The 11,649-nt window shown below is 40.4% G+C and overlaps 1 protein-coding gene across 3 annotated transcripts in view; it reads right to left on the bottom strand.

Annotated features, from left to right (window-relative positions):
* Positions 1–2,074: 2,074 nt before the first annotated feature.
* PARVG (parvin gamma) overlaps positions 2,075–11,649 on the bottom strand; it is a 42,857-nt gene continuing 33,282 nt past the window's right edge. For all 3 annotated transcript variants that reach the window (XM_075070336.1, XM_075070327.1, XM_075070331.1), the window contains 2 exons: positions 7,716–7,788; positions 2,075–5,389 (listed from right to left, as the gene is read on the bottom strand). In XM_075070336.1, coding sequence (XP_074926437.1) covers positions 5,310–5,389; positions 7,716–7,788 — 153 coding nt within the window. In that variant the 3' untranslated portion in view covers positions 2,075–5,309. The remainder of the gene's footprint in view (positions 5,390–7,715; positions 7,789–11,649) is intronic.

Here is an 11,649-nt window from a genome sequence, read left to right as displayed (position 1 = left end):
TATGGTTTTTTTCCACCTGGCTGAGTGAGATGTCATAGATTTTAATTTGAGAAAGGCTCCCTAGAAATGTCTCTGGATGAAACCCTTAAAGCCTTCCACTTTGCTTAGTTGCTGAAGTTGAGGGGCTCAGGACACACTTGTTTTAATGGGGTGAGAGAGAACCCAAGTTTGGGAGCCTGCAGTCACTGGACTGTGAACAAAAACAATCAATGAAAAAAAGGTATTCTGATGTTTTTTAAACCAAAGTACAAAGGGGGGAAAAAGGAGATTTTTATTTTCAATTTCAGATTCAACAACCTGCTGGCTGAAAAAGATCTCCCTGGGTTTTAATCTTCAGCGATGCTGCTGAATTATGATTCACTTTAATCCCCAGTCTAGTCTCTCTCTCTCTTTGTGTTCCCCCTGGAAATCTGAGCTTCCGAGTGAGATCCACCAACCTCCACATCAATAGAGAGGACGATGTAGCATGGCCTTTCTTCTGCTTTGTTTTCTGCAGCCTCCCTACTAATATCACCACTTATTTTTAATTCTGAAATAAATTCCTTGAAAAATAAAGCATGCAAAAACTCAGAACAGCTATTAGTCCTTAGAGCAATGAAGTTGTATCTTTCTTCTGAATTCAGGGGGAGGGGAAACTTTGATTAACTGATGTCTAAGGTTTAAAACCTCGTTGCTAACGAGGTGGTGGCAGGTAACTCTGGGGACAAACCATCTCTTCAAGAATTAGAAAAGGAGAAAAAAAAATACTTACCTCCAGAAGGAAAAGAGGTGTTCACCTTCAGCAGTCAAACATATAATGGTCATTTTAGGACTACAGCTGCTTGTTGCTCCCAAATTTAAAGGGCCAGCTACCTGGAAAGCATGCTGGGAGAGGTTTCTATTGCAGTTTGGCCCCACACTGGGGAGTTCAGAAGTGATTAAGGAGTCCCATAGGAAGTAGCTCTTAGGAAAGGTGATTGAATTCCTGTCTTGTAGAGGGCCAGGAATCCCGATCTTATGAGTTTTACAGAGTGTGCTGTATTCAAATTAGTTATGTCTATTTGTTTTCCTTTTGATTCTGTAACAAGTCTAGATGCTTTTGGACATGCACTGTATCCTGTGCTTAAAGCTTACAATCAGTGCATCACAGTAACTCCACCTTTCCATCGGCCCCTCTTTCCACAGGCCACCTGCCAGCCAGCGCCCGGATTAAAGAATTTTGGGGCCCTATGCACAATGGAAATCGAGCCTCTGCACATCTTCCCTGCCCCTGGGGGGATGGGAGACATGAAGATCCTGTCCCATAGGATGGAGGCCCCTGAGGTGTTGGAAAGTAAGCCTGCCTGGCTGCAATCACCCATAGGCCCCTGTCCCATGGGTCTGGCCTGGTTCCCTGCTCCAGCCTGTGGGCTTTGCCACACGAGGCAGAGGGAGCCCTCCTCTGCCCTTCACCCCCTACGATGCCCTGCCCCTTTCCTGGCCCACAAGTCCCAGCTGCCACAAGATGGGGGTCTTGTGCGAGTGCACTGAGCGCACGTTGGGTAACTGGGCCTGCTGCCAACATTCCTGTCCTCAGAGATTCTTTTCCCAGTGCTGCTCTTCTCTTCCGCTGTGTGCTAGACAGTATAACTTCTTGAGAGACAGTACAACCTAAAGGAATAAGGGTGGGAGTGAGGCTTAGGACCCTGTCAGTACTACTCAAGTCTTCACTGGTGGCTCACTGTGTAGCTACTTACAAGTCACTTCTCTACCTCAGCGTACCCATCTTTAAAAGGAGGACAATATAACAAGCTGATAACACCTTGCATGGGGTGAATTGTTTAGCGTTCACCCTACTAGCAGCATCTTGGATCACCTGTTGAATATTTAATAGCACAGTGCAATATTTTTTCTGTCTTCTAAAATTATTTGATAGACTCAGATCCATTGGCTCCTTAGAAATACTTGCCAGTCTTCAACCCATCATAATTCAATTTATATGCCTACTTATATGGTGTAATGAAAACAGAATAGATTAGAATTCTAGTAGCACACCCAATTCTCCCCTTGGGGAATGCTTTAATTTCTAGGATTTAAAAATTACAGGACAGTTTCATTTGTATATTTAATTATATGGCAAGGCAACTGAATGCCCCAATATGGACATGTCATGGTATACTTAAAATGTCACAATACATTTGCCAGTTAATACAGAACAAGCAGGCTTGTTTTTCTTCTATTGACTGATAATCATAAGAGAAAAAAGGGAACAAGTCTGTCACTGGTTGTGCCAGGCACAAATAACATCTTAGAATAATAATAAATAATTCTCCTTTCCACAGTTTCCTGCTGACGAAATATGTGCTTTAGCACTGTCACTCTATATTTACTAATCAACCCATGACAAATCTATGACTGTGTCCCATACATAAGTAGTGCACTTGTACATATTTCTATAGGAAATTATGGAGTGGGTGGCTGTCTGATGGATGGATTACTATGCTTTACGAATCAGACATAGGTTTTTTATAATCAGACATATGCTTATCAAAGTATTCCAAGACATCATACACATTATGAATTGGCTCAAAGTGTGAAAGACATATTAAAATATTCATTTTCAGCCTCTATTTTAAAGCTACTGATTCAACCACATTAGTCATCATCCTTTTGAAAACATACAGTAAAAATAAAAAGATTACTCATTACAAAAGGGCTTACGAGAACATGAGGTGGAAAGGAGAGCATAGTCCATCCACCTATTCAGGAGCTAGATAGTTATCTGGCATAAACTGATCCATTGTCCTCAAAAGAGCTGTATTTATTTACACCAGCTGAGGATCAGACCACAAGATTTTAAATGCTATGAGATGAAATCTAAATATTTGCCTTCCCTCCACCCCCACCTTCCATTCCATTATTTATTGGAACTTCCCTTTTATGAAAAGAGTGCAAAATGTTCCAAAATCAGGACCATCTCCAATTTTCAAGACAGGTAGCATCCTTCATTCATTTCAGAATAACACTTTTGAAGAGCTTTTATGTGATCAGCTGCAGGAATTGCACTCCTGAACTGGTGACGGAGGGGGCATGGTTAATGGACAGACATATTTTGGAGAAAAGAAAAGGGAAAATTTGAAGGTGTGCTTTCTGGAGGAAGGGATTGTGAGCCAGCACTGATGGGTCATATTCTTGGTCTCTGCACTAACTTGCTAACCTTTCTGTGCCTCATTTTCTCCATCTGTAAAATAGGGAGGTTAGAAGTAGGAAAGGGTCATTTGTGTGATACAGACTACTGCCTAGCTAGCTGGACTGAGATCACCAACTCATTTCACATAGGCCACTAAAAATACATCACCTAGTAATGACTTCCAGTCACTAGCAACATGGGCTGGATTCTAAACAATTACCTAATAGCAAAAGGCTGTACCTATATCATAGTACCAGTCCCCAGAGTCATTAAATCCCTCTGTGATGGACATTCTATTTCTTTATCCTCAGTAATCTATCTGTGTTCTAATCTTCATGTAATGTTCTGGTAAAAGTACCAGTGAATAAAGAACACAAACTTTTAAGGTCTTCCCCCATCAGATGTTTGGAGCCCACCAGGAGAGTAAAACAAGATACCTTCACAGATTCATACATGAGATAACCCTAAGAATGTACGTCAGATATAAATCTTTTGGAATAGCTATTTATTTAACTTTTACTACTGAAGCAGGATGCTCTTTTTTGGTAACTTTTTGGCACCAGACATTGGATTTTCCTTTGTAAAATAGATCTTGATAATTATTGCCAATGCAAATGGGATTATGATGTTCATGGCAGTTTGTGGAACTCTCCTCTTTAGTAGTTTTGCATAATTATAACTTGTCAAAACCAGAACTTGAAGATTTATCAATATTGCCATCTAAGGATCTCTTTTACACTGCACAATCAAGAACTAGACACAACAAATTCTTAAATGTCAGCTCTCAAACTTGGAATGCTGTGGTTTCCCATATTAATACACAGACTGAGGGATATGGTCAGGGATCAAATGTCAGAGTCACTGACTATAGGAAATTAAATTGGTTAAAAGGGATGCCAAAATAAAATCACAACTACTCACTTTTTCCCATCTTAGAAATCTTTACACATCATACAAATATACATGAAATACAAATTTAAAATAACTTTAAGGTCAAATGAAGCTGAAGAAAGCCTCAAAGGGCCTAGGACTTAAAACGCAAGGGTGGCAATTAAAGGAGAGGAGTGTGGCTTTTGCAACCACAGCTACATTAGGGTGGGGATTGTGGGGGTGCACTGCCTTAGTGACAGCCGCTGGAGCTGTCGTATAGTATAGGTATCCTGTATAGTCCCAATACAGGTTGTGTGCCCCGCAGGAGTAAACTCAGAAGTAGCAGCTAAAAAATTGTTTTACAAACTCCCGTTAGCACTGGACTCTGAGTGTTACAGGGATAGAATGAGCCACACCCCAACCCACCCTCCCATGCACCCTTGTAAGGGGGAAGGTGGAGTCATGTTAGCCTCTCCCCTTGCACTTAGGTAGTGCAGAGACTAGTATTCAGGCTGGCCATGTGTAGGTGCACAAGAGATGCAGGGAGAAGAGGGGTGCAGTAGGCCACAATCTTGTGCTAGATTAAAGCGCAAATAAGGGGGCTCTTGCATGGTTTTGAAGGAGGTGCAGAGGACTGAGGGAAATCCACAATACTGTACAGTGGATGGCCTGCATAGGGTTCTCAATCTCTCCAATGTAAATGTATTTTAAGAGGCAGGCAAGCAAGCAGATTTTTTCAAATATTTCACATCTTGCCAAGTTTCATATCACTAGCCACTTTTAAAAATTATTATCCTCATCTTCCTGCCTGAAAATGTAGTATAGGAGTTATTAGACTATGGGCTTCAAGCCCCCTTACGGACTCCAACTCCATCATGGTGCTGCAACCACCTCAGTGCAAGTACAGGTGCAAAGTTCTAAAAATGACTTCCAGCTCCCTCTCTGATAAAAAGGCCAGGGGCTGAAGCCAGGGGCTGGGATAAGCACATTGACTAATCTTTACAGCTTTTTGGGGCCTTAGATGAAGCAAGGGGTGGATTCTGTTCTGTGGCAAAATTCCCAGACAGGGAACAGCAGAAAACACTGGTCCCTGAATATACACACACTTTTATTATAGATAGTGCAAGTTATATAACTGCAACTTTGCATGCATACATGCTCTTTAAAGCATATTAATGCAACAAGTGTCATATAGGGTGTGGGCATGTGCAAAGTGCCAAACATACAGCTAGGGATTGAAAATTAAACCCGGAATATGCTAGCAAGAAAATCTAGTTCTTGGTTTCACTCTTCATATTTCTTTGGTCTTGTATTTGGAGTACAAGCAGTACAAAACCTGCAATGTAGTCTTCATATCTCTGTTCACGATATCTGTGGATACAGAAGAAACAAACAAGCCTGCTGGGAAACATTAGAAATCCTTGAGATCGAGAGACTGCAAATGTCAAAGCACTGAAGGTAATCTCTCTCTTTCCCCAAATTACAATCTAACTAAATCAAGAACCAAAACAGGAAATGTAAAGCTATCAGATTTTCTTGATTTCTTAAATGAATTAGAAGAAGAAAAAGTGTCCTTTACCACTGTACCACATTGGAATAAGGATCAGTAATACACAATAAGAAACAATTCTTCACTGGCAGACAGCAGAGCAGATAATTTAATAAGACCTGATAACTGTATTTTGTGATTCTATTATAATGTGAATAGTAGCAGACATTGCCTTAACTCTTCATTTCCTGGCTTTGTAGTGTTTGCTTTTTGTTCTGTGGTGTGTATTTCCTGCTTTTTGAAGGTTGCAGTTTTCAGCTGCTAACTTCCATATTCTGGAAGTACATGAGGTACCGCTAAGGAACCTCAACGCATGTTTGACAAAGGTTTTAGCTAGTTAATACATCAATGTGTATGCAAACTACCACTTCTTCCACACGATGAGAGATGGGCTTACTGCTCCTCTTAAGGTAATGTAAATGTATCGCTTTGTACAGAACATAGACCTGCAGTAGGACCAGTAGGCCAGATCTTCAGCTGGTGTAAACAGTGTAGTTCCATTAAGCACCAATACTCATCAGCTAAGGATCTGGCCTACATAGCTGTACATAAATGATACACATTAATCAACAGTAGACATTATTTGAGGCAATCCTCCACATTTAGAGAAATGGATGGCCAATGCTTTTAAACCATTCACAGAAAAGGTATACCCAGAGGCTTTCACAGATTTGGCTTTCCCAGTTTAACTAGAATGGTTCACTGAAATCCAAGTTCCATATATAGGGCATGAAGGCTCCAATTTTTCTCTGCATGCTCACAAATCACTCATATTGACATTAATGACAGCTACCCATGAGTAGAGCTGGTTGGAAAAAACCATCCAAAACAAAATGTTAATGAAAAAATAACCAAAAATTTTCATAATTCCCACACCTTCCATTTTTTTATTGGCTCTACCCAACAATATAGGTAAAGATACCTATACCTATAGTCTCGGACACATGGCCCTTGTGTGGTGTGAGGGAGACCCTAGAGCACATTTACTTGGAGTGCACCAGGTTGCAGCCCCTATTCCGCCTCCTCACAAATATTTTCTTACACTTCTGGCTGCACTTTTCCCCTCACCTCCTTATCCATGCACTCCCCAACCATGGCCCCACAAAGCCACAGGACCTCCTGGTCAACCTCTTCCTGGCCCTGGCTAAAACGGCCATCTATAAAACCAAGGAGAGGGGGTTGACCAATGGGGTCTCCTGTGACTGTGGGGCCTATTTCCAGTCCGCCATCCGCTCATGCATCCGGGCAGCATTCCTCTGGGTGGCGTTCACTGGCTCCCTTGATGCCTTCAAGGAGCAGTGGGCACTGTCCAGGGTTCTCTGTTCAGTGTTCCCATCAGGTTACCTTTGTTTGACCCTTTGACCTCACTCTCGTCCCTGTTATCCCATTAGTTGTCCCCCTGAATTATTTGGTTTCCAGGCCCTGTGGATCCTCCCCTTAGGCTTGGGGGGGGGGGTCCTTTAGCAGTGGGTAGTCTTTGCCCGCCCACTTCCTGGTTCCCAATAGGAATATAGGTCAAGATAGATGACCTCTCCATATGCTCATGTGTACACATACCCCAATCTTGTTTATGTGTGGACTACCCAACTGGGAAAAGATGCCATCTTTAACACTGGAACAGCTTTCTGGGGAACATGGTAAAATGCCCATCACTTAACATCTTTAAATAAAGACTTGAGGTCTCTCTAAAATATATGCTCTAGTTCAGCAATAGTAATTGGGCTTGATTCAGGAATGATTGGGTGAAATTGAATGGTCTATGTTGTTTAGGAGCTTGGACTAGATGATCATAATGGTTCCTTCTGTCTCTAAAAATCTACTAATCCATTCACATCCTAATTTTGGCAATGAGGTCAATACACTTACTCCTATGTGGTAATTTCAGCAACTATTGATGTGTCTTAGACCAATTCTTGGTTTAAATGGTGTTACAATACTCACAGTTTGATAAGTTAACAACAGAACTTTTTTTTAGTGTAGACTAGATTGTTAAAATATGAGATATATACAGGAGATGTGTAGCAAAGGAAATGTTATGAAATACGCGGTTGTCATGTTGGAGGAGATTCTCTAGCTGATTATCTTAGCTTTTCATGAACCAGACCAAGAATCATTCTCTTCCAGAACAAATACTATGTTATGACTCACCTTCAACATTGACAGGAAAATCTAGAAGACCTCCATCTGTCAGCAAAGCCACTGCAAGGTTAACATTGTGAAGCTGTTGATCAGAAGAGATTAATGAAAGAGAAAGTGAACTCTGGCCAAATATATTTAGTGCATGCTTTATTCCTTTGGTAGTTAAAATGGGAGTTAGCATTGCTGTACCAACATTTTTTTCATACTCTCTTTAGTTCTGGTGGAAAGCTTGCAATCACTTCTATAAATTACCAAATCAGAAAAATAGAAACCAAATTTCCTTTAAAAATTATATGAGAAGGGACACAGAAAGATCAATTCATTTAAAAAATTTGTGAAAATCTTGCATTAATGAGAGCCCTCAAAATTAAAAGTCTGATAAAAACATAGGAAATTTTTTAACATAAAATGAATTTTGCAGAAAGTATTCTATTTTTCATTTAAAATCCTAAAGGTTTGACATTTTCTGAGCAGCTATAAATGTGAACATTAGGGTAATGTTTTAACATACAAAGGTCTACATGCATACTAAATAATACTGATGATATCATTATGGATATCACACTTGAGATATTAAGGACATTTCAAGGATCAAGTATTTTTCAATTCTTTTGTACTTCCTTTCTTGGCTGTTTCCCATCAGGAAAACAACATTGCAAATGCATGAATTCATTCATAAGTGACTTTACAAAACAAACAAAGCTGCTGATTTTTATTTATTTACAGTTAAAATCCAGATCCCATTCCCCTCTTGATTTTAACATACTAAAGGCAGGTTGTCTATTTAGGTTCTGTCACAAGACTATTCCTTTAATGAAGTAAGAACAAAAACAAAAACTTAAATTGCTTCCTTAGCCATTCTACTTGCTACTGATCAGTTTTTCCTTCAAGAGGTACCATGTACAGTGTAGGCATGCTGTGCTTTTTTACCTCCCTATGTTACACACTTACATCCTACCATGCATAAGCTGAGCAAGAGCTATATTTTATTCTGAACTAAAGTGGCACCTTTATGTTCCACCTGGTTTTGTGATTTACAGATAACAAATGACCGAGAGTTTCAAACTAGGTTTAGATTCTTCTTCAAACCCATGGCAGACAAGGAAAATGAGAGGATTATACAGAGCTACAAACTGTTTACTCTGGGATGAATAAATAAAATGGTTGTTTAATGAAGTCACCGGGTGAGGAGGGTCAGATGTTCCCCTCAGCAAGTTCATGAGACTTCCACATAAAAGGAGAATATTGATCTTTTATATAAATCTTAAGACACAGTACTGACATTTACTACTGATAGGCAAACTGGTTTGGATAAAGGGAGTACATTCATCTTTCTGCACTTCCAGATGGAACCAAAAGCACTGGAATACTGTTCAGCATTTCCAGCTGGATAGGAAGTTGGAAATATGAGAAGTCTTGGATAAAAGTCTACGCTAGTGGTTATAGACTCTTCTGCCCCATGCCACTAGCTTGTCTTTGTCCCCATCTCTTCCTCTCTATCATCTAACATGTCCTCTTTCCTGCCTGAACACAGAAGGGAGTTCATGTGCATGAAGTGCAATCTGGTAGCTGTGCTGGAAGAAAAGATTCTTGGATTGGAGGGGCAAGTAGAGATACTACTGAGAATCAGAGAAGCTGAGGAGGTCCTAAACAGCCCAATCCAGGAAACACTGTTACCCCAGCTTCAAGGAAGAGGGGAGCTGGTCACTGAGGAATCAAAAAGAGAAGAAGTCAGAGAGGAAGCCTGGCAGTCTGTAACCACTAGAGGCAGAAGATCATGGTCAAACTTGTTTGCAAAGAAGTCTCCAACTGTCCAAGGTAGATAGATTATTCTTGTTGGAGATTCATACTCGGAAGAATCAAAAGAACATTTTGCAAGGGACAGGCAGACAACAGGACAGTGTGATGATTTCCTAAAGCCAAGAAACGAGACACCACTTTAAGACTGGATCGGCTTCTGAAGTTGACTATTGGTGATGATGCCTATTGGAACTAATAACACTTTATTGCAGGATATTTTGCAGACAGTAGATGACTTTGGGGAACTTGGAAGTGTTCTGAAGAAGAAGGTCCAAGTGATTTCTGAGATCCTTCCTATCTCAAGAGTGAAAGAAGACAAATGGCAGAAGATTCTGGATGTGAATTGCTGGCTAGGTAAGTGCTATAGGATTTTGGTTTTGTGGAATATTGATCCACTTTCTATGGGGAGTGGGGATTATATACTTTGCACGGCCTCAAACTCAGTAGCAGGGGAACCAATCACTTCAGGGACAGGCTGGCTACAGTAATCAGGAGGGAGTTAAACTAATAGGGTAAAAAGAGTGAAGATATGAGCACTCAGCACAAAATTGAGATGTTGAAAACAAAATTAATCAAGGACAAGAAGAGAAGAAATTATTGAATTGCCTATACGCTAATGTTAGGAGCCTGAGTAATAAACAAGAGGAATTGGAATTGCTCATTTATGAGCATACATTTGATCTAGTTAGCATTACTGAAACATAGTGAGATGATTCTCACATTTGGAATGTTAAAATCAATGGTTATAACTTATTTAGGAAGGATCAAGTAGGGAAAATGGGAGGGACAGTGGCACTCTTTGTCAACAGTGACATTACCTGTTTCCGAATCACTGATAACTTAGAAGAAAATGATCTTCAGTGCTTCCAGGCTGATGTCCTAACAGATAAAACACACAGATGGAGTAACAGTTGGTGTCTGCTATAGATCACCAAATCAGTGTTAGGAACAGGATAACCACCTCCTTTGCACTTATCTATAATGTGTAGGAAAATAAGCTGCATGATTATGAGGGACTTCAATCTGTGTGGCATATGCTGGAGATCTCATGCTGCCAGTACTAAAACATCCCTGGAATTTCTAAACATTATAGATGACAATTTCCTAAAAAAAAAAAAAATGTTGCAGCCTACATAGGAGAATTCTTTATTAGACCTTCTCCTAACAGATAAAGAGGAACTGATCACAAAACTAAAAATTACTGGTAGCTTAGGTACAAGCAATCATGACTTGCAAGCAGAATAAAGTCCAGACCATTCATATATACACCTGGTTCTTTAATGGGGCCAATTTTACAAAGCTGAAAACAATTATGAGCTAAATCAGCTAGAAGGAAGAATTTAATCAGAAAAATGTGACTGATAATTGGGAATCATTTAAGAAAATCTTACTAGATGGCCCAGAAGCCACAATCAAGGAATAAGCCTGTGCTGGTTAAAACAGTGGCTTGGTTTAAAGGGGAAGGGAGAGGGAGGGGAGGAGAGAGTGTATGTGTGTGTAAGTAAAAACAAATGGAATAATGGGGAATCTGAGAGTAATGAAAATAAATCAGAAGTTGAGAATTGTAGAAAAATGATAACAGAAGCAAATGGATACAGGAAAAAATATGGCCAGCAGAGTTAATGACAATTAGAAGGATTTTTAAAAATATATTAGAAACAAAAGAATCCTAACAATAGTATTGGTCCATTGCTAGATGGAACTGGTAGAAATATCAATAACGATGCAGAAAAGACAGAAGTGGTCAATAAATATTTGTCTATATGGTGGGGAGGGGGAAGAGGAGGTTACTCGCCTTGTGCAGTAACTGACGTTCTTCGAGATGAGTGTCTCTGTGGGTGCTCCACTTTAGGTGTCGGTGCGCCCCTGCGCCTTTGATCGGAGATTTTTTGCAGCAGTACTCCTACCGGCCATGCATGCTTAGAACCTGTCACTCATTCTGAGTGTGTTACTAGAGAGCATGCGCGGCCAGTACCCTCAGTTCCTTCTCTACAAAGGAGGCTACCCCAACTCCGAAGTAGAGGGGAGGAGGGTGGGTAGTGGAGCACCCACAGGGACAGTCATCTCGAAGAACGTCAGTTACTGCACAAGGTTAGTAACCTCCTCTTCTTCTTCGAGAGATGTCCCTGTGGGTGCTCCACTT

Source organism: Chelonoidis abingdonii, chromosome 1 (genome assembly GCF_003597395.2).
Source record: "Chelonoidis abingdonii isolate Lonesome George chromosome 1, CheloAbing_2.0, whole genome shotgun sequence".
In the NCBI taxonomy this organism is placed as follows: domain Eukaryota; kingdom Metazoa; phylum Chordata; order Testudines; family Testudinidae; genus Chelonoidis; species Chelonoidis abingdonii.
Note: the sequence above shows the minus strand (reverse complement) of the source record. Positions and strands in the feature narration are given on the sequence as shown.